General features: G+C 50.7%; 6 protein-coding genes and 1 non-coding gene across 7 annotated transcripts; 3 read left to right on the plus strand and 4 right to left on the minus strand.

The window, feature by feature from the left end:
• The first annotated feature begins 962 nt into the window (after positions 1 to 962).
• Positions 963 to 2,423, plus strand: M431DRAFT_506311 (hypothetical protein). The gene has a single exon (XM_024918788.1). The coding sequence runs from the start codon at positions 981 to 983 to the stop codon at positions 2,262 to 2,264; it is 1,284 nt and encodes a 427-aa protein (XP_024776229.1). The 5' UTR covers positions 963 to 980; the 3' UTR covers positions 2,265 to 2,423.
• Positions 2,424 to 3,778: 1,355 nt separating this feature from the next.
• Positions 3,779 to 4,966, plus strand: M431DRAFT_138875 (hypothetical protein; the record flags this gene model as incomplete). The annotated part of the gene is made up of 1 exon (XM_024912585.1): positions 3,779 to 4,966. The coding sequence occupies one exon, from the start codon at positions 3,779 to 3,781 to the stop codon at positions 4,895 to 4,897; it is 1,119 nt and encodes a 372-aa protein (XP_024776230.1). The 3' UTR covers positions 4,898 to 4,966.
• A 202-nt stretch (positions 4,967 to 5,168) lies between these two features.
• On the minus strand, positions 5,169 to 7,082 carry M431DRAFT_3712 (hypothetical protein; the record flags this gene model as incomplete). The annotated part of the gene is made up of 4 exons (XM_024914639.1): positions 5,169 to 5,458; positions 5,545 to 6,427; positions 6,521 to 6,910; positions 6,987 to 7,082. The coding sequence occupies 4 exons, from the start codon at positions 7,080 to 7,082 to the stop codon at positions 5,169 to 5,171; spliced, it is 1,659 nt and encodes a 552-aa protein (XP_024776231.1).
• A 1,948-nt stretch (positions 7,083 to 9,030) lies between these two features.
• On the plus strand, positions 9,031 to 11,289 carry M431DRAFT_80424 (hypothetical protein; the record flags this gene model as incomplete). The annotated part of the gene is made up of 1 exon (XM_024922944.1): positions 9,031 to 11,289. The coding sequence occupies one exon, from the start codon at positions 9,031 to 9,033 to the stop codon at positions 11,287 to 11,289; it is 2,259 nt and encodes a 752-aa protein (XP_024776232.1).
• Positions 11,290 to 12,156: 867 nt separating this feature from the next.
• On the minus strand, positions 12,157 to 16,356 carry M431DRAFT_493025 (hypothetical protein; the record flags this gene model as incomplete). Its single annotated transcript, XM_024917064.1, has 5 exons — positions 12,157 to 12,186; positions 12,258 to 12,888; positions 12,989 to 15,948; positions 16,106 to 16,257; positions 16,335 to 16,356. 5 exons carry the CDS (start codon positions 16,354 to 16,356, stop codon positions 12,157 to 12,159), a joined length of 3,795 nt encoding a protein of 1,264 aa, XP_024776233.1.
• A 1,409-nt stretch (positions 16,357 to 17,765) lies between these two features.
• On the minus strand, positions 17,766 to 19,242 carry M431DRAFT_480229 (hypothetical protein; the record flags this gene model as incomplete). The annotated part of the gene is made up of 2 exons (XM_024915845.1): positions 17,766 to 19,026; positions 19,094 to 19,242. The coding sequence occupies 2 exons, from the start codon at positions 19,240 to 19,242 to the stop codon at positions 17,766 to 17,768; spliced, it is 1,410 nt and encodes a 469-aa protein (XP_024776234.1).
• A 1,555-nt stretch (positions 19,243 to 20,797) lies between these two features.
• On the minus strand, positions 20,798 to 20,879 carry M431DRAFT_t72. Its single transcript has one exon. It is a non-coding gene; the product is annotated as a tRNA-Ser (tRNA).
• Between the last annotated feature and the right edge of the window lie 1,497 nt (positions 20,880 to 22,376).

Below are 22,376 nucleotides of genomic sequence, written 5' to 3' on the forward strand. Positions count from 1 at the left end.
CCCAATGCTGAAGAGGTTGCTTCTGATGACGACAGCAAAACTGAAGTTGAGCAAGGTGTCTCTGCTGAAGAGGTTAAGCCTAAGACTGAACAGGCTGTCTCCGAGGCAGAGGACAGCCCTGAAGCTGAGCAGATCAGCGATGCCCCGCCAGCCTAGTTACGACCTTTTTATTATTGCCGATGCTTCCCTGGCATCTCTACATTTTCTTTGTCCTGATTCCTTCGATACGGCGATCCAAACTATATATCCTTGTATCTTGAGCGTTTTCAGCCTCATTGGGCAGATATGCTTAGCTTCTTGTTTTGTGGCGGCTTTGGATAAAAACAACCTTGTTTTGGATCACGGCGTTCTTTTCTTTTCTGTTCATTTGCGTTCCCTGTTCTACCATTATCCTTATCTTTTACTATATTCTAGATGAAGGGAACAGCTTGTGATGGCAGGCTGACTGATGACTTGCGTGGCGCCATCGAGGCTTAGGATCTCTTCTTATTCATGACTAACATTATTCTTTCTCTGCCCCTATTTGGGGGATCTTATGACACTTGATAGTTCAAGATTTTACAATTGAGTCTCTCGCTCATTGACCTCCTGTGTTTTCCTTATAAAAATCATTTGTGAAAAGGTGGCTTAAGTTGTTTCCTGTGCTAGACTGCTTGGAGGATCTGTAGATGTTTTGTAATTGCATGTTTAAAAGTTTTTTCTTTGTTTGTGAAATGTATTTATTAAGTCTTAATATGAGTGATCCTTAGTTCTCAGTAACATCTTTGCTGGCCAAAACTTGACGCTGTGATCCAAACGAAGTTGAAGACATGCAGTAACAAACTCGAGGCGGCTTGAGTGGAGCAGAGAGCGACTCTAGACCCACATATCTCACTAAGATAAGAAAAAATCCGATAAGAGCTGTGCATCATCAAGTCCCTGGAAATTTCAGGAAAAGAAGTTCGCGACCATTCAACATCTCCGTCTCCAGGTTTCACACAATGGCCGAAGCCGTCCTCACGTCTCTCTGCGGCATCTGCCACATCTGCCCTCCGAAATACAAATGCCCCCGCTGCAACATTGCCACCTGTTCATTAAAATGCATCACGACGCATAAGGCTTGGTCGCAATGCAGCGGCGAACGCGACCAAACTGCCTATGTCGCCAAATCGAAGCTGGCGACGGCCGCTGGCATTGACCACGACTACAATTTTCTGCATAGCATCGAGATGGCGTCCGAACGCGCGGAACGGGTCTTGGTGGAAGACAAAGGCATAATACAAAAGGACGAATTACGACCGCTGACGGTGGAGGAAGTGAGATGGAAAGTGGGCAGAGATGGGAGGAAGAGAAAGGTATTGATCACGAGAGTCTTGAAACAATCCAAAGAGAGACTCGCGGATAAGCTTCTTGCGAGCAAGCTTAAGAAGTTGAACATAGTGGTTGTGTCTGCACCCCAGGGCATGACGAGGCAGAAAGAAAACAACACTACGATAAGCAGAAAGTCTGGTCGGATCAATTGGCAAGTCGAGTGGTTCACCTTCGAGAGGGATCTTAACGATACGAATAAAACGAACAAGTCAAGAGTTCTTTCGAAGCTTTCGGACGATGTGCCGCTATACGTGGGATACAATGCGTTGTTGGAAACCCAAGCGAAGACGGAAGGCAAGGTGCAAAAGCGGTCCTACAGAGGAGTCGCGCAGAATCCCTCTACTTCACATTGGCAGTTGGCGAATGATACCCTCCAGGACCCTCAGACAGGGAGCTGGATTTCAATCCGAACGGCGTCGATTGACGCTTGGCCACGAGAACACGATGAGTTGCAGCGACGGCAGCATCAGTTCTTCCTTGAGAGCGCCCAGAAGCGATCAAACCAACTTGTCACCCTTACGCCCATTCCATCTGAAGAATGTCTTCGAGACGTTCTTTCTAATACCAAAGTTTTCGAATTTCCGGCGATATATGTCTTGCGCGAGGGAGAAGCTTTACCGACTGGCTTCGTGCTAGGTCCAAAAGACACTATCTCGGGTCATGAAGAGCAGCAACGAAATGGTAAACGCAAAGGCGGTCCGCAGCAAGGAAGAGATAAGAGCCGACCTGCGAAACGGAGAAGACCAGGCGACACACGAGATGTCGAAGAGGGCGAACTCGGAGGGCCGGATGAAGAGGCCCAGGATGGCATGGAAGCTGGGGATGTGATTGCCGAGCAAAGCTTGAGCGAGGGCGATGACGATGATACCAGTGATGATGATTCTACTAGTAGCTCAGGATCGGACAGTGACTAAGGAGAGACAAGGAATGGATGGGAGCGTTTGAGGGCGTCTTGGCATAATGATTTGGTCGGTTAGCAAGGCTGCTGCCCTTTTCTTTCGGCTAATCTAGCGATTGGATTTACGTTCAGGATAAATGTACAATATAATAGCGAATTTCACATTCAATCATTCTCCCTCAAAAAAAAAAGCAATTCCGAAAGTCCAAATTCCATTGCTACCAATCGCTGAAGTTGTGGTCTCAGTCCGCTAGAATTGTATTGGGAGAGGTTATGGTTATCCTCATCAGACCTATCGTTGCAAATACATTTTAACTATCTTTCGGACCACCCGGCTTCTGCGGAGTTTTCTATTTGTCGGCAATTATATTCTACGTAGCTGACCCATTATAAGCCCCTGCAAGTCCGCACAACCGCTGGGATGGTTATCCCTATAGAGTAATGTAAATCTGTTTTGGACTACTACTCCATGGCAGCTCCGCCCATACTGGGGCATTAGTTATCGCCGCAAGTCAAGGCTTCAAGTTCAAATGATCTAACCAGTCTCAAGCTGCATTGGGGCTACGCATAGGACACCGTAGTGTAGTTTCCACATAATATTCATTAAAGCCGTCCACTTCAAAGTTCTATCCAGTTAGGTTGCCCAGATGTTCTAGTTAAATTTAGTACTCGGAGAGTTCAGCAGGATTTCATAGTTGCGCGGGAATAATACTCAAAAGCATATAATCAAAGGGTAGTAAACTGCTCTAACCAGGGTGATGCCCTAGTTGATTGGCGTAAGAAGACACAGACAGCATAGAAAACAGCACAGATAAGGGAGTTATAAGGCTGTCCAGGAGCCGATCTTAATGTTAATGACCTAGTACTATCGTAATATCTCCAATAGCACAATTGACTGTCGGAGTACATACGTCCCAGGCGATCTTCAGCCTTGTCTGCGCTGAGATATTCTATCTTACTCTTCAGTCTTAATACTTAACGGGAATGAGATGTAGTTTAGCCAAAAATGTAGGGATTATTTTGATCGACGGAAGCATATCAAGTGGTCGTGAGTCGTTAATGTCTATGTTGTTATTAATCTCTGTTATTTACGTATTTAAACTTCATATCGGATGAGATCATTATTGATAGCTGGCTGCCACTTGAGAAGTGCTGCTTCAGCTGGTTGGCACTTCTTGAGCGTGCTGAAGATGGAAGAGCACAATCCGAAAGATATGGTCGGCTATAGTGCTAGAGGGTTAGCATCAGAAAGTCAGAATAAAGATTCATATATCTGTCAATTGCTTGGTCATTATACTTAGATACTAGGATCGTTCTTTAAGTTAGGCTATCACAAATTCCGCGGATCTCCGCATACCTCTACAAATCCGCAGTTAGCTATTGCCATAGAGACCTGTCATTATATTTTTTGGGGGAAATTTAAAAGCACGAAATGTCTTCACAATTTAAGCCAGTTAACATGACTGTGAATACATGCGATTCATGCGACAAATCTGCAAACTCTTCCTCCCAACCATCTAACAAATTATAATGTCTACTGTGCAACCAGGCGGCTTGATCCTTGTGAGCGGTGCCGATGGTTACATTGGCAGTGCTATTGTAAGGGTTCTGCTTGATTATGGATACTCTGTTCGAGGCAGTGTCCGTTCTGTCTCGGACAATCACTGGATGATTTCCCATTTTGGACCGAAATTTCACTTAGTTGAGATACCAGATGTCAACATCGCCGGCGCATTTGAAGACGCTATCAGAGGTGTTCAAGGCATCGTGCATGTTGCGGCCGACACGTCAATGGCTGCTAATAAGTCAATCGTGACACAGACAGTCCAAGGGACCATTGGACTGCTTGAAGCTGCTGCCAAAGAGAACTGCGTCAAGCGGGTCGTGCTGACCTCATCTCAAGGAGCGTGTGTCTCAGCAACCCCAGGACAGCCCTACAAAATCAATAAAGACACCTACAACGATCACGCCGTGGAGATGGTACTGGGCCGTTCGGATTCAGATCCGGATCAGGAAGCGGTGGATTATAATCCGCTGCAGCGAGGAGCTATACTGTATCAAGCTGCCGAAACAATGTCCGACAAGAAAGCCTTTGAGTGGGTTCACGATCACGAGCCACCTTTCGTCTTCAATTGTGTTGTGCCCAATCTCAACCTTGGCGGTGTTGAGTTGGTCGAGCATCTTGGTCTTCAGAGCAGCTCCGCCGCTATCGATGGTTTGGCACATGGAAATAGCTTGGGTGCGCAGTTCTTCCCGTCACAGTGGTTTGTCAACGTCAAAGACACGGCTCTGCTTCATATGGCGGCGCTCACCATAGAAGAGGTCAAGTCTGAGCGCATTTTAGCCTTCTCAGCAAGCTTCTCGTGGAGGGGTATAATCGACATTCTCCAAAGGCGTTACCCAAACAGGACATTCGCTGCAGTCGACGAGTCTGCGGTTGATCTGGGCGAGGTCGATAATTCTCTTGGAATTCAACTACTGAAAAGGCTGGGGAGACGTGGGTTTCGGAATTTGGAGGAGACGGTTGTGGAAAATATGGAAGCCGTCATTCAGGCGGAATCCATGCCTCAACCCCCAAGGAGTCGCTTGGAGGTCGTAATGGAAACCATAATGGCGACAGATAGCACGGTGGAGAAAGAATCTTTGTAAATATAAAATAGGAACGGGGTTTCACTAGTCTGAAATCTTAATTCAAATAAAATGCGGGGTAGTATAGCCAACTTGGGAATTTCTGAAGCGCCATCTTCTATATCACCCAAAGCCCACCTCCTTTCTGCCGTACAGCATCCCTGATGGTCTACTTAGACTGCTCAAATACGGTAGCCATGTACATGAAATGGTGTAAGAGGACATACAACTCCTTCCACGATTCTATCCATAGCTTAACATTTGTTTAACTAACATGTGATTGCGTTCTCCTTCAGACAAACCGCTGAGTCTGCCACCAGTGGCACCTCGTCTCATTGACTTGAGATGAGGAAAGTGTGGGTGCCGATGCCGAGATGTCTACCAGAGCACCATCCTTTCCAAAGAAGGGGAAAGGACGTTTCTCCCCACTCACACTATACGTCGGGATACCAGTCATGGTGAAGCCAACAATAGCTTCTTGGAGCGTCCGCTGCGCCGATGTCGAGGCAGGAGGGGTCGTGGGGTCATTAAACGTGTAGCCAAGATCTTGCGTGTGGGCACCTGGGGTGACAGAGAATTCATCTGTTAAAGCGCGGAATTTTCAGCCTTTCAAGTTCAGAGGATAATGATTCATGGTAGTGAATCTTCCTGGGTTGATCGCTACTTACAAGCGTAGGTGTGGCTATTATTAAAGCTGCCTGCTAACAGAAAGTTGCAGTCAACAAAGCCCTCGCCCCAGAGCGCCATTTGTCGAGTGTCATAGTCAGTGTATCCCCTGGAGCCGTCAAAAATGGGCGGATATAGAGTCTTCATGAGATACTCCTTCGTTGACGAGGGTAAGCCAGCAATGGAGTTAGAGAGCCATTCGCTGAACTGTGCCTCCGTCTTAACAGAAGGGTCGAAGAAGATGCCTCCTTCAAAAGAATTGTGGGCAACCAAAACCTTGACATTCGGGTCAAATTTGGTGTAGGCGGAGAGAGGGTTACGAACATAAGAGCCATCGGGCACGACATTATAAACAAAGGTGTTGAAATCCGCGTTGGCGACTTGCTGGGCATTGGCGTTAATAAGGACTGACTGGTTCACCTTGCGAGCCTCGTCAAGGCTTGTGGCATTGATGCTGGCCATGAAGTCGGGGTAAGCCGACGGGGGCTCGGCCAAGATAGGCGCAATAGCGGGAGACTGGAGGATGGCCTGGTGGAATGGGGTGCTGCCGGCCTTGCCTCCGTTGGCCGCCATGTGTAGCAGGATAGACGCAGCGCCACCAGATTCGCCAATTGCAGTGACGTGCCCAGCGTTTCCACCAAACTGGCCAATGTGTTTCTGAACCCATTCTAGAGCAAGGCGCTGGTCCAGAAGTCCAACATTGAGGACGCCTTCCTTCTCGACTTCAGGGCCTGCCAGGAACCCAAAGGCGCCGAGGCGGTAGTTTAAGGCCACAACGATCATACCGCTGCCATATTCTTGCTGAGACGCGGCAAGAAGACCACTGGGGATTGACTGGCCAGAGGTGCCCAGCTTGGAGCCCAGAACAAGGCCGCCACCATGAATCTGTTGCCTACAAGAGACACGTGTCAGCACGTTTCCGTCCGTCCAAAGTAACGCCTCAACAGGAGGAAGGACCAAAATACTACAGCCACTCACATAGACTAAAACAGGTGCCTTGGCAGACGTTTTCTCCTTAAATACTTTACCTGGAACGTAGACGTCTAGAAAAAGGCAATCTTCCGAGGTCTGAGTATTGAAGTTGATAGGGGGAACCGTTTCATTGAAGGCATTCTCCCAGGAGGAGATGTTGAACGGCACCTTCCCCGATCCAAATACACCAATGGTCGTCTCGGCTGCAAGAAGCCAGTTGGGGAAGCCTTGCGGGCATTCGCGGAACCCCGAGCCGTCTTGGACTGTCTCGCGGTCCGTCAACGGCTCGCGTGGCGCGCGGAAGCGCAGCTCGCCCGTGGTATCCTGGCCGTACCGGATGTTGGAGAAGGTATAGATGTCAGTAGTGGCATTATACGACGTAGCTTGCTGACGAACCTACGGAAGAGATGAAAGTCTTATTAGTAAGGCATGAGGAAGGGCTTGCAGTTTGTTAGGTTGAAGGGGAGCTTACATAGCCGAGATCGATGATGGGAAGGGCACTGCAGGGACTGGCGATGGTTTGCTCAAGGAGCAAGCTCAACGCCAGCACGGAGGAGACAGCGCGCATGATGCTGGATGGGTAGAAGTGTGACAGATAACGAGAATAAACCGGTTTCTATACAATTGATGAGAATGGAAGAAAAGAAACGGCGCTATTTGCCTGAACTAATATGTTGTTGATGTGATAGAATCTTTTTGAGGCATCCACGGTGATGTTCTATCCCTTATATACACGCTTCTTAAATCAACTAAGGTCTAATGAACCTGCATCGGATGATATCGCGGACAAGAGCCGGCTGCCCATAATCCGACTGATAGGTTCGTCACCATGCGTGCTACACGGCCCATGATGGCTATGAAGCTGTTCAAATATCCCAAAGGGGAAATGTATATCTCGAATTCCGCTAGCAGACGGAGGAACTCTTCTGGAAGGCCCCGATTCAGCGGAGTTTTCAGTTGGGTGAGGCGGCCGAACTTGTGGAGTCGAGAGCAGGGCTGAGTGAGTATGGTTCTAAATCCAATTAGAGGTGCAGAGTCGATTACATGGATCCTGGCCATCAGTGTTGGTTGATTGACGCAAACTCAGGACGGAATTCCAACAGACTGGGCCGACGCAATGGCGAGCTTGCGCTGTAGGTGTAAGATGAGCCCTACGCCCTGCAATGCCTCACCGCACAGACAACCACTGCCGAGATGGTGGTGATGTGACAGTAAGCGCTAAATGCTTTTAGGAAGTGTGTCTTCGATTAAAAACTGTGTCTTCGAATCTGTCCTGGTGCCACTTAACAGCCAGTCGGGATCGATGCCGACGAAGTGGACTTCGTTCCCGTTTTCAAATAAGCATTGCTAACTACATGATGAAGCCAGCGGGATTGATGTTTTCTTAATACTGTAGTATTGAACAAATTCGCGTTTGTTCGGCGGTTACCAAAAATAGATTGCAAAGTTAAGAGAGCAGCCGCCTCGAAATGAAATGTGAAAGAATGAGTTTTCTGTTATGCTTAACATAAAGCGGGTATATATGCCTTGAATTGGGCCTGCGCAGTGTTGTTATTTTGCGGTGGTTTTGGCTTCTTTACTCTGGAGGGTCTGAAAATGGGATACGTTGCATAAAACTGAATGTGTTGAAAGGGTTTGGTAAGGGCTTTTTGAGGTTGTCAGGTACCTAGAAGCTTTCACGCTGGAAAGAAGCGTCAAAGTTCAAGCTATGACCTCGTGGTTTAAAACGCAGGTCTATAAAAGAAGAGGTTTGCTCTTTGTTTTGGAAGGTTCAGAGATAAATACAGTCATTATCAGATACCTAGCTACCAGGAAGTGGCTAGAATACATATTGTTCCCTTCTTTAACTCCATCACTCTCCTCTTTATGCCCAGCTCTCTGACAGGAAGAAATTATTTTAGGAATAATTAATTTACTATTTAGGTTCATAATTTATAAGAATATATTATTAAGTATAATATTATATTAATAAAAAGTTTCAGTTTTTTATTATAATATTAGGGGTAGGATTTATATATATTTATATACTTATATATATAATCTATAAAATCCATATAGATAAATCGGCTAGTGATACCCTGCAATAACACTTTGGTGGCGCTCTACCTAGTAGTGCGTGCCAGTAGCAGGCGTGGGGTGCTGTGGATAGCCCACTCTCTCCTTGGTGCCCTGTACACGCCTCGGTGCCTTAAGCTCCGTCTAACAAAGGTACCGAGTACCTCCTGCTTCCCGCCTAAAGCAAGTACGCAACCTCGAGACAGCATCGTCACAACTTTGGCTTCTTTACATTCTTCGGCCAACGCATCTCCAAGCCTTCAACACGCGCGCTCACGCGGGGGCAGGGCCTACAGGGGGACAATTGCCATTGATTTTCTACGCTCCGCCCTGGACCTCGTTCGTGCGTCTTTCTTCCGCCTCATAGCAGCCCGCGCACTATGATTTAACAAACCTCGAGCTTCCCCCCTTCTTCCTTTTCTTCCCTTCTCTCCCCTATCGCCAACCCAATCCTACCAGCCATGGACGACGCTCCGGTTCCCAAACTGTCGGATCTGCTGCGGCACCCGGACGATTTAGACAAGATACCCGCGCTGAAGCTCGAGCTTTCGCGCAAGAAGAGTGCCGTCGATGGGCAGCTACGCAATGGGCTGCGGGAGCAGCTCGAGACGACGCAGTCCGGCATGAACGGCCTCAGCGACGGCCAGAAAGCGGTGCAGCAGATCAAGGAGGAGATGATGAAGATTGACAAGCTGTGTTCCGAGTCGCAGACCATGATCAAGGACTTTGCGAGCATCAACCTGGTGTCGCAGGCGCACCGCAACTTTGGCGCCGTCGAGGCCATGAGACGCAACCTCGAGACGTTCAACGAACGCCTGGCCGTTGTCGAGAGGATGCTGGCGGAGGACGACGAAGACAGAGAAAACATGCCGAACTTGCTGCCGTGCCATTACGAGCTGACGCAGCTGCGAAACATACGAGACGACGCCATGGAGCAGATCCAGAGGGCAGATGACCAGAGCTTGGAGTCGACGCTGGAGGACTACTTTACAAGGCTGGACGATACAATCGACTGGTTTGACGAGCACGTCGGCATTCTGGCCATGAACCTCATTAACCTCGTCGTCAGCGACAACAACGGCCTGGTGGTCCGCTTTGCCGTTGTCATGGAGGCGGAAGAGAAGAGCGACCAGCGTGTGCTGGCGCTGCAGGAAGCTCTCAAAGACCACGAAGAAATGGCAGCCCGATTTCAGGGCATCACAGACGGTGCCCGGAAAGTCCGTGGCTACAAGGACAAGTTTATGCAGGCCATCAAGGTCAGTGCCGAGCAACAGTTCCAGCAGGCCCGGGAAGACTTTCTCGACGATGCCGATAGCCTAGAGGCGACCATGAAATGGTTCTTCAACGACCTGAACGCTGTGAAGATTGGCATGACGCCGCTCATGCCCAAAAAGTGGCGTATCGCAAAGACATATGCAGACATCTACCACGTTCTGATGCACGACTTCTTGATCGGTATGGTGGACGATCCGGAAGCCAGTTCCGCACACACACTCTCCATTGTCAGCTTCCCCGAGAAATATTACAAGAAGATGTCCAAGATAGGCTTCAAGCAAGAAGACCTGGTACCGCACGTCATCGACAATCGCGAGGCGGAGCTCGTTCGCGACTTTAGACAGCTCATTATCAAATTCCTCGACGAATGGATCGACCGTATCTTTGAACAGGAGAAACGCGACTTTGCCGGCCGCAACATTGAGGGCTCCAACTTGGACCAGGACGAGTATGGCTATTTCCGGACCAAGAACCTCGTTGCGCTGTGGAGGATGTTGCGTGAGCAGATCGAGGCGGCCATCAACTCGCAGCGTGCAGACGTGGTTGAGGGTGTCGTCGACGCCATGTTCCTACGGCTACGCACCCGCCAGCAGTCGTGGCAGCGCATGCTCGACGACGAGGCTGAGCGCTATGAGAGTGACCGCATCCCCGATTTGGAGGGCTTCCAGGCGCTGCAGGATTGGTTGGTAGCCACGGCCAACGACCAGATCGGCGTCATCGACGACAACGAGGAGGAGAACCGCCTGGGCTACCTGTCCAGCTTCCGCCAGCAGTTTGAGAGGAACGTTGGCCCGCAGTACCTCGAGCGCACTGAGCAGGAGCTCAACACCCTCCGCGACGGCTACGTCGACTTCAGCACCTGGTGCATCCACAAGTTCGCCCACCTCGTCTTCACCGTCGACTTCCGGGGCGTCATGCCCGACTTCTTCACGCCCAAGTGGTACACCAACACGGCCATGAAGCAGATGGTGGTCACCTTCGAGGAGTACGTCGGCGAGTACCGCCAGGCCCTGCACCACTCCCTCATCGACATCTTCATCGAGATCTTCGCCGACGAGCTCCTCGTGCGGTACCTCTCGTCGGTGCGCAACAAGGGCGCAAAGTTTCGCCGCACGGATCCCTTTCGCGACAAGCTCTTCAACGACATCGCCACTGCGTTTGAGTACTTTTCGAACCTGGCCAGTCCTGAGGTCGCCATGTCTATCAAGGATACGTGGCGTGTCACTGAGCCCTTCTTAGGCCTGCTTTCGGTGGATAAGGATTCGGTGGCGGACGCGTTTGCCAACTTCAAGACTGCCTACTGGGATCTGCAGATTAGTTGGGTCGAGGCCGTGTTGCGGTCCAGGGATGATTTCGAGAGAAGTATGCTGAATGCTGTCAAAGCAAGGGCGGCGCAAATGGACATTGTGAGAGGCCCAGAGACGGTCATGGCCAAGATTAAGTAAAGAGAGACAAAAGCATGCTCTCTATACGGTGTATGTATATATGCAGCAGCAGAGTGAGAAGGGGCGGAAAGAGACGTTCTGTCTTCAAGGAGATAGTACGAAGTGTGGCTGGTTTGAAAGGAGGCTTACTTTGGGAATCTGGTGAAATGAATGGCGGATGGACGGGGGAGAAGTTTTGTCTTAACGTGGATGGATGGAAAGGATTTTATCACGACTTTTTAAATGTTTACATATGTGCTATATTAGCGTTTCTATGGATGTCGGTGGGCATGTTATACAAGAGAGGGAGAGTGAGAGAGAGGTAGCAGTCTTATCAGAGTCGAGTTGAGTCGAAATATATCTCACACATCAAAGTCAATCCAGGCATAATGAATGAAAAAAAGATGAGAAAAGAAAAATGACCCGAGCACCGCGACATGCCCCCTTTAAATCAAGGTTGAATACATGCCTCGTATCCCTGTAATTGCTGAATGACAATCTCCCTCCCATACCCTTCAATACACAGCTCAAGAAGAAAAAGTAGAACAAATGAGAAAGGAAAATAAAAGGAAAATTGTAATAGAACAGGACACTAGCGATCGATTTATGTTGGCGATTCCTCCCCTCCAACCCCTTCCCAAGATCCGTAACGTACTAGTAGTAGAGCGCGACTGCGACGGCCTTTTACAAAAAACAACCCGGCCCCTTATTGAAGAAGAAAATAAAACACAATGTCAAGAAAATTCAAAGTCCCCGCCCCCCATCCCCTTACGACAAAAGAACGAACGAACGGTGTTTGCTATGCGATAATGTTGCTTTTCTCCTTCACTGCAAATGGAAAGCTAAAGCCGGCATCAAGGGCGAGTTATCCCCGCTCTCGATTTGCCTTTAAGACTGGCTGGCAAGAAAGTTGGCGGCCTAAGCAGGGACGGGTCAGCTATTAAGAATTTTTCTCATTCATCCATCCCCTTCGGAAAAGAAAGACTTACTCTTTCCAAGTTGTAGTCATATTTTTCGAGAGCAGCGAGAGCGTCAGGACGAGAGTATCCCATGCTAGTCAGATTCTTGAGGATGGGGTCATCATGCTCTCCCGCTTCCGTGAGTGCACGTCCCGGAGCCGGGGGGCGAGACTCGGCTGTCTCTTCCTTTGCAGGGCCTGTGTTGTTGCTGTGTACAGGCTGTGCTGGGGCGGTAGTGGGAGAATCCAGTGTGGAGAAGATGGCGTCCCAGTCATGGGACTGCTGTCCGTTGGTAGATTGACCAGGGGCGCTGGTGGCCGAGTTAGATGAGATAAAGTCAAAGCTGCTCTCGTTGCCAAACGCTGTAGACTCGCTCTTGGCCTGGCTGGCTGGGGGGCTGCTGTCAAACATGGGGTTGTAGTCGTCCAGTCCAGACCGAGAAATGTTGGCAAAGTCGTCATCCGCGGAACCTTCCTTGGCATCTTCTAGACCCTCGAAATCATCATCGAGGTCATCAAAGGCGCCCTTGGCAGCTGGAGGAGGGTTGTGGTGAGCAGGTGCTGGGATTGTGCTGGAACCAAAGATGTCATCAGCGTTGGATGTCGGAGAGGTGGTGGCATGGTTGTTGGTGATCGTGGCGGGAGAAGAGGGCAATTCCGTGCTGCGGAATTTGCGTTAGTGAATGATGGCAAGGAAGCGGAACGATCAAGCATCATCAAAATTCAAGTTCAAAGGCAAATTAACCACTTCTGCGCATTTACCTTTTAGCTTCGGATTCGTGGGTAGCTGTAATATCCTGAGATGGTGACAAAGGGGCGTTTGAGTCGGAGGCTTCAGCAGCAGGTCTGTGAGACTCTAGAGTTGGCTCCAGAGCAACCTGCTTCTCCTTGGCCTTGTTCTCTGGCGACGCGGGTGCGAAATCGTCGTCAAAGCCTCCTCTCTCACTATCAGACTCAGAGACGTCCCGCTCAAGCTCAGAAATGGGCGGGAATTCTGTGTCAAAGGCGTTGTCGAAGGCGCTATGGGGCTTTACAGCAGCAGCTCCCTTGTCTGCGCCGCTGCTGCTGGGGGGTTTGGCTGAGGTGAAGGCGGCAAATGCATTGTCAAAGTCTGCCTTGGCCTTAGCATGGTCAGTATTGTCAAAAGAGCCGGATCGATCTAGTGCTTCTCCCTCCGCGGGCTTCTGCGAGCTATCGCCTTGAGCGGCCGGGACGGGGGTCGCGCTGGCGCTATCATGTTTCTCCTCTTCTTCGCTGGAAGCGGCAGCCGCAGGAGCCTTGGCCTCTGCGGCGCCCGATGCCACACCGCCGGGGAAGGGGAATGAGCCGGACGCCGAGCCTTCGGCACGTGAGGAGGTAGGGGGAGACACTTGTCGCGACGAAGACAGTGACTCGTTAGGCTCGGGGAACGGCAAGAAGCTCGAGCTTAATTGTCTGGACTCTGGCGGCGCAGGAGGTTCAGCACTCAGCGTTGGGACGCGGCTGACATTGGGAGTCGGCCCTGAGTTGTTAGAAAAGGATCCAACACTAACTGATGACTGCCCCGTGTTCTGTTGTTTGAATGCTGCAACTGGCGGGGGAGTGCCGCTGGAGCTGACGGGGCCGGGGCCAAACAAATCGTCGAAGGACCTGTCGGAGAAGGCCCTATTCGGGGGCGGCGGTCCAAAGACGCCCATGATGTCTGTGCTGGCGGAACGCTTGAAGAAGGGGTTGTTACCGCTAGAGGTCGAAAGTGCAGGGCTGGCCATCTGCGCCGAGGTAGATACGGGCGAGCCCGTCTCTATCTGGCGAGAGATGTCTTCGGCGCTCTTGGCCAGAGATTCGGCCTCTGCCTTGAGCTTGTCGCGCTCTCCCTCAGTGGTGGATAACTGCTTCTTGTTAATTGCAACGAGACCCTTCTGCTGCCTGGCGTCCAGCTTGAGCTTTTCAACCTGAGGCTTGAGCTCGGCGATCTCGGCGTTCGCCTGACGAATGCGCTCTCTCAGGTTGGCGTTCTCCTGCTGGTCAGCCTGGAGGGCAGCCAGGACCTGCTGGTGCTGGCCCTGAATGTCTCGCAGCTGTCCTTCCAGGTTCATGCAATCTCCCTGCAACTTCTTAGTATCGGCCCGCGAGTTTCTTAGCTTCTCTTCGAGAGCATGTGTATCTTGAGCCTCTTTTTCATATTGTTGTCGCAGCTGTGCCAGTCGTTGTTCAAAGTTTTGCTTCTGGGAGTTAGTCTGGCTCAGTTCGTGCTGAGTCGTGGCCCTCTTAGTTTGAACCTCTTGCGTCTGCTTGGTCAGAGAGCCGATCTGATTCGACAGATTGGCCAGCTCAGTAGTCTCATCAGAGATGTTCTTGTTTGCTTCAGGATCAGTATCACCAAGGAGGTCCTCTGAAGCAGTATGCGGTCGCGCAGCCTCAGCTCCAGGGTGACCAGCCAAGCCACGGCCAAAGGAGGAGGATGGCACGAATGGCCTAAACGCCACACCTACGGGGGATGACGGCTTGCCAGGGGAAGAAGCTGTGTGGAGCACGCTGATGCCACCGGCAAATGGATCAGCATTTGAGCCTCCTGTGGACATTGTGGTCTGCGCCGGGGCCGGGGGCGCAGGGCTAGGAGTAGAAGAGTCAAGGCCAAACAAGTCCTCGAGAGCAGACTTGGGCGCCGGCGGTGCAGAGGCAGCTACCGGGGGGAGCGGAGCGGTTTGTGTGAGAGCTGGTGCGGGATCAAAGGCCGATGAAACTGCAGTAGCAGGGCGGCTCTGAGTTCGCAGGTGCGGCGGCACCAGAGCTGTGGGCAGAGTGCTGGGCAAGGGAGTTGCCCGGTTACTGCGCTGCTGACGGATCAAATACATGGCAACGGCAAAGCCATCGCGAGTCAATCGTCCCTGAGAACCAAAGTCCGCTAGGTCCCAAATCTGGGCGAGCGTGTCTTCGGGGAGGTTTGACTGACTGAGGAAGGGCACAGCCTCCTCACCGGTGATGTAGCCCTTGTTCGTCTTGTCGAAATCGAGGTAAATCTGGTCAAATCTCGCCTTGTCGGCCGGAGTAATGGCCCATTCACCACCAGTAGGCGCAGGGGGTCCAGTAACCTGAGCAGCGACTATCGGTGGGCGATTGAGCGGGCTTCCTGTCCTCTGCTGCTGAGTCGAGCCACTCAGCTGCCGGGGGATAGCAGTAATACCGCCAGTGTTGCTTGGCGACTGTCTAGGAGCAGCCGCTGAGCTGCGCGTCGCCGCCTCATACAATCCAGCAGGTAGAACGTTGGGCAGTGCGCGGAGAGCGCCAGTCTTCATGGACGTAAGCAGGTGCATGGCGATGATGAATTCGGGCAGGGCGAGAGCACCCCGTTGTTCGGTGTCGGCCAATCCCCATATCCTGCCGAGAGTCTCGTTGGGCAAGCCGGACTTGTCGAAGATGGACCTGGCCTGATCGCCCGGCAGCATGTTCGCTTGCAGGTTCTGGCGCTCAAACAAGGCGGCATACTGTGCAACCTTGTCGGGAGTCAGGGGAGGAACACGAACGCCGCCAGAGACTTGGGGCTGAATGGGCGTCTGCGCCTGCGACGGAGAGGTGGCAGCAGCTGGCCAGATGCCTTCGAAGCGGGGGATGGGCCCTTGCTGGAGAGCCAGCTCGGGGGTTGGCTCTCGTCCGGCCTGAGCATGGCCGATGAGGCGAAGTACGATGCCGAAGCCAGCGGGAGTGAGGAAGCCGCGGTTCTCCTTGTCGGCAATCTGCCATATCTGCAGTCGTGATAAAAGCACAGCGGTTAGCTCGGGCAGGGAAAATGGGGGGCGTGGGGGTGACGAATCAACCCCCCTCTCGCAAGGCAGCGAGCGAGCGAGAGACAAAGAGAGGCTGCGAGAGAACGCAGAGGGGTGTTATAAAGGAGCGACAAACCTCTCCCAGTATGCGTGAATCTAGCCGCGTCTTCTCGAAAAACTTGACGGCTATCTCGCCGGTGACGACGCCCACGCCATCGGTATCGGCTTGGCGGAAGAGCTGGCCATAGATGCGCTTCTCTTCGGGTGAGAGATTGAGGTTCGGCGCGCCTAGAGAAGAGAGGGACAACCAGTCAGCCATGAAACAATGAACAAAGAACAAGCTCTGAGAAACATGAAAGCCATACTCGGATCAGCGGCCGCCGACATTGTCGCACGCAGGCACTAGGAAGAAGTTGTGTCGAACAGCTAGTTGGCGTCTTCGCTGGGTGGAGTGGTCGAGTCCCCTTTCAAAGGCGCAAAACAAACGGACGCCCGGGCTTAGGAAAAGCTTCCAAGAGGATGCGAAGCTGCAATGGCGTCAAGGCCAAAGATCAAAGGAGACAAGAAGCAGCAACAGATACTAGAAATTAAAAGAAAAAAGACAAAATGCAGCAGCAGCACCTTTGCGGCCCAAAAAGTCGAATAGCTAGCGATGGGGAGATTTTTCGGAACTGGGTATATTGGGTTGAAGTCGGGGTTGTTTTGGGTCGTCAGCCTGAGAGGTGGCTGGCGAGCTACAGCAGTTTGGCCTTAGCAGTGAAGCTGCCCGGAGCTCTGATTCGACCAAATTAGGCGGCGGGTTTAGCGTCACCGCGCTGCCACAATTTACCGGTGGCTGCGGAGTACCTTTGGGTACCATGGCGAGGGGTTGAGCGCTAGCTGATACGAGGCAGTACATGCATGGCATCAAATTGATGTCAATTAATTGAGGTAGGTGATCAATCAAGCAGGCATGGAGTCCCTGGGTCCAGGCAATTTAGGCATCGTCGGGGGCCGCTGGGGAGCGCTAACACGGGATGCTGCCCATCTCCAGCATCAATCAAACGTAAAATGAGCTGCGTTCCGGGTTCTGTTTCATCCCGTCATCGCCCTCCTATGTCGACATTTTGCTTTGTTTTTGTTCTGCATTACCCTTTTGCCTCAGCTGCATACAGACAGTACAGACAATGAATGCATCCAGATAAGTAGAGCAACACAGCACAAGCAAATAACAAATAGCAGCTCATCGCAACACACCCACAGGCCCGCCCAAAAGCTCAACGCTCTGCTTCCCCGCAAGACCAGACGCATGCTGCTGTCACCAACTGCGGCCTATTAGATGAGGGGGCAGCAGGGAGGCCCGGAATCTATGCCACGGGCAAGCAATCATTTCTCTCGTCCAAGCCATCCCAAGCAGCGTCTTGCAGTAGCCGCGAGTCCCGAACTGTTTCCCACTCCTCTCGTGACTTGCGCGTCGCCAATCGTCTCGCAGCAGCAGCCCGGCCATGCATCCTGGGCTGCTTGCTGTTATCACACTGGACCAGATATTCTGCTCTACTGTACGCTTCATCGATGCTAATGGGCAGCATTCGGTCCAGGCAGCGCCCCATATCCATCCAGCTTGCCTCAGCAGTGCAGTCAGTGTATGCAGGTATGCAGGCAGCTCGTCATCATGTACCGCTTTTATGCATCCAATGTGTGGGCACTCGTAAAGTGTATGAAATAATATGCAATTTTACTTTCTTGCCAATACAAAGCTATCTACAATGTACATCGTATTTATCTAATTTTACTCCATCAATCAATCGCTCCCTCCTTTACCTCATTGTAACCAGCTCCTCGGCGCTTGTGGGGTGGATGGCAACGCAGTTGTCAAAGTCAGCCTTGGTCGCTCCCATCTTGACGGCAACGCCAAAGCCCTGCAGGACCTCGCCGCTTCCCTGGCCCAGGATGTGCAGACCAACAACCTTCTCTTCGGGGCCTGCTGTGATGAGCTTGTAGCTGGTAGGGCCCTTCTGCTCGGGGTCCATGATGGCGTAGTAGGTGGCAGTGAATGAAGATTTGTAGATTTTGATGTTGTCCCTGCCGTACTTCTCGATGGCCTGCGGCTCTGTAAGACCAATGGCACCAACCTCGGGGTGCGCAAACACGACCGAGGGAATGTTTTCATAGCTGAGACTCAGATTTTTGAATTCAGGGGGTCCAAAAAGTCTGTGTGAGAGACGACGTCCGGCAGCGATGGCGACGGGAGTCAGCTCGACTTGGCCGGTGACATCGCCGAGAGCGTAGATGTTGTCGACGTTGGTGTTCTGGTAGTCGTCTACAACAATGTATCCCTTCTGGTTAAGCTTAACGCCGGCCTCTTCCAAGCCGATGCCGCTCGTCAAGGGGGTTCGGCCAATGGCCCAGATGAGGTGATCAACGTCGTGGAGGGTGGTCTCGTTGCCCTCTCCGTCGCGATATGTGACAGAGAGCTTGCCGTTGGCGGCCTTCTCGACCTTTGTGGCCTGAGACTGCTTGTGAAGGTTGACTCCCAGGCGCTCGTACTCCTTGGTGACAGTCTCCTGAATCATGGGATCGAAGTTGCGCAGGAAGGTGTTGTATCGGATGAAGAGATGGGTCTCTGTGCCAAGAGCATTGAACATGCCGGCAAACTCAACGGCGATGTAGCCGGCGCCAACAATGGCCACCTTGCCAGGCTTCTTGTCGATGTCGAAGAAGCCGTCGCTGTTGATGCCGAGCTCGGCTCCGGGGATTGCGGGGGGATCGGTGGGCTTGCCTCCGACGGCAACGAGGATCTTCTTGGCGTTAACCAGCACCTTGGAGCCATCATCCAGAGTGACCTCGGCCTGGTTCTTGGATAGCAGGCGTCCCCATCCGTGCAGGTAGTCCACCTTGTCGTTTCCAAGGTTGCGCGCGTAGATGTCGTTCAGCTTCTTGATGTGAGCATCACGCTTGGTCTTGAAGATGCCCCAGTCAAAGGGCGCGGTCTCCTGAACGGAGAAGCCGTAGGTTTTTGAGTCGTGGATGGCCTCGGCGAGGGCGGCGGCGTTGTATGTGATCTTTTTGGGAACGCATCTACGCGACACGAGGAGAGTGGTCAGCATGTTGTCATTTACAACAAGACACAAGTATATAAACTCACCCAACATTGACGCAAGTTCCTCCCAGGCGTGCATTCTCGACAATCATGGCCTTGACGCCATACTTGGAGGCGGCCATGCGGGCAGCACCCAGACCTCCGCTGCCGCCTCCAAGGACGAGGTAGTCGGTCTCTTTGGTGATGGGAGCCATTGCGCGAGCTGTGGTGGATAGATGGCGATGGAGTGAAGATAGTCGGTTCGAAGCGATCCCTCTGGAGCCTAGTGACTGAGCTCGGGAGAGTAAGGCGAAGGGTTGCATGGACAATTGGTGTGATTTACAGCTTTCCACACCCGCGCTTCTATATATACTCGTGTAGTTGTGAAGGAGGGGCAGTTTTTATTTTGCGTGCCAAAGTGTTGCTCCCAAAGCGGGGGATGGGGGGGAGGAAAATGACGTTTCCTAGCAGCTCTCAGATAGATTACTAGATTACTACAGTGCTTAGTAGGTGCTGTAGAGTGGTGTTAGTTCCAATGCGGCATTGCTTGCAACCACTAGGTGCAAATACTGCTGACTTCGGCTTCAAAACTACCTCTTTTAGTTTCAAGCCGAAGCCGTGATTACACGAGATTGTCGAGCTGCCACCCAGCCATGGCTTGTCGGAGCCACCGAGCCGGCCCTGATTTGTTGATGAGGAATCGCCCTGCCACTAGGGGTCCTATCCTCCCAGCATTTGTGCCTCGGGAGCCACAAAAGCTGCTGCGAGGCGCTGAATAATTGCCGCCCCTCTTAGCATTATAGTGATGCGGTTAATGTAGATTTGGAATTGAATTTTGGCGCAAGCGCAGCATCGTGTATCTCATTGATATCCCTCAACAGAGCTGTCGACATACATGCGGCGAGTTACGTCATTTGGTGTTGACATGTGCTGCAACCTTATATTATGAGCGTGCATGTCCAACCATGAAACACATCCTCCTTGCCAGTGACAACTAGATGTGATGCCAATAGACCAACGGAATAGAAACAGGATCATGCAACATGAACCAAATATTGTACTCACTGCGAACAGCAGCTCGGCTTGAACCCAGTCTCCCAAAATTCCACATCCTGATCCATTTGTCATCACCAGCCGGACCAGTTCGGAACAGCCAATACCCTCTCGGAATACCTCTTAGTAACCCAAGCAGCCGTGCAAATCGATCCTTCTGGGCGATAGCCTTTGCTCCTCTTTTTTTTCTAAGCGATGAGACTCTCTCATTCTCGCTCTCGCTTCTCGAAAAAAGGCCGCCATGGCCGCTCTCGTGCGGCAACCTGAGATGTAACCCCCACCACAGCTTTCGCCCGGCTGTCGCCCGAACAAGCGGTATTAAGTGCGGATTACTACACCAAGCCCGAAGATCCTCATAATAGCCTACTCGTATGTACATGTAAACCATGATGCGTCTGTTCAACCTTCGATAAGAATTCGGGATTGTCAGAATCAAAAAGTGCGAATCCGACGAAAATGACTTTCATTCATCTAAGCCATTTACTACCTTAGGTACCTTACCTTTAATTGTACATCCTTCAAAATTGAGCATTGATCAGGCTGTACCTGGCCTAATCGACAAGCTTTCGCCACGCAGGGCCTAAACGAAGCTTCCAATTCTAGGCTCACCACCATTAGAGCAATACCCATTTCAAGCATAGCTAATCTCGTTACCAGTTGCCATATGAATCAACTATAGAAAAAAAGAGAGGAGCAAAAGAACAAAAAGAAACGAGACGACACAAGCCTGATTCGAACAGGCGCTCCCGAAGGAACATGATTTCGAGTCATGCGCATTAGACCACTCTGCCATTGTGCCGAGATGCCTCGATGCAGAAATATTCTTCCTTAGGAGCCTTTGCAGAAACCGTGTGCATATTTAGCCTAGCAGGTATAGAAGTTGCTGCGTTTCAAGGGTTCCTTTTGTACTTCTCCCAATATTTTCAATGGCTAGAGTTGTCATGAGAATTAAACCACAGCCTGGTCTCTAAAGGTTTATATATTCGAAAGAACCGATAGAAATAATTGGCCATGTCTTTCGAGGGGGGTAGAAGGATAGCTACATTCACGAAGAGGACAATTATGTCAGAGATGAGAACGACTTACTTCGAAGTTCGTCTGGAAATTGTCAGAAGATACGAGCACAGCTGACTGGAAAGCGGCGAAGCACCTTCATTTTAATCGATCTAGCAATGCTCCCCTATGACGAAAGTTGACCATTGGAAGCCTATGACTGCCCAAAAGCAATTGCCTAGCTCTACAACTACAAATAACCTAAGTCTTTCTAAAGCTTATCAAGTATTAGTAGATCGACATGTGGGCTGGTAAATAGCTTTCATGCCCTCAGTCAGAGAAATTGTTGTGGTCCAGAATAGACAACTTCGTACAATATTTTAGAAACAAATTATTTCTCGCGTGTTGTAGCATATATTAATATGAAATACCGACAAATAGTCGATTATGGTTTCAATATGCCAACGAAACGATTTTGTCGAGACGGTGTTTCATGCTAATATTAGAAACACCCTTTCTCACAAAGATGATGAAGACATTCGTGGTCGCAATCATTATACAAGCACAAATCGTTACAAGTATATTGAGCAAAGAGTCATTACAGATATGAAAAAGATAATAATGTGCCAAACAAAACAAATTCCTTCGGTTTATTGTGTTCTTCCTATCCTTACGTATCACGCTAAATCCCCTATCATGCAGCCTTTGTTCATCCCAGAATACCTAGATAGGGGTTGATGCAGTATCCAAAGTCCAAAGATATAAATAAGGTACTGACTTATGATGAATCGAAAGCTATAGTAAAATAGAAGATTATCTGTATGACTTCCGAATGTTCTAGGAAGAATTCCTAGACATTTGGTTCCTTAGCCACCTCCTGCCTAGCTTGGTCGGCATGTATCCATGACACATACGGCGGCAGCATGTTCATACAGGCGTGAGTCATGACACCATCAATCGATCCTAGCAACTCACGATCAGGAGATTTAAGTTGATCTAGAGAGAATATAGGAGGGGAGAAACACAGGATCATATATGAAAGAGGATTCAGTCAGAGCCCACCGCCAATCCCCAGTAGGACCACAATAAAAGTATCTAGAAAGTACCAGAGACAACACTTGAAGAATATGGTATTCAGTTGATCAATTCTATAGTAGTATCCAGATTGGCCAGTACAGCCGAGGATATTTGCAGTCCTGCGGTCTCAGATTCTATCGTCTCGGCAGAATAACTCGGAATGCTTTGGGCAGCTATTTTTAAAAGGATTTCAGAGACGAGACTTCTCGATCCACGGCATGGCATA

Source organism: Trichoderma harzianum (genome assembly GCF_003025095.1).
Source record: "Trichoderma harzianum CBS 226.95 unplaced genomic scaffold M431scaffold_4, whole genome shotgun sequence".
Taxonomy (NCBI): Eukaryota; Fungi; Ascomycota; class Sordariomycetes; order Hypocreales; family Hypocreaceae; genus Trichoderma; species Trichoderma harzianum.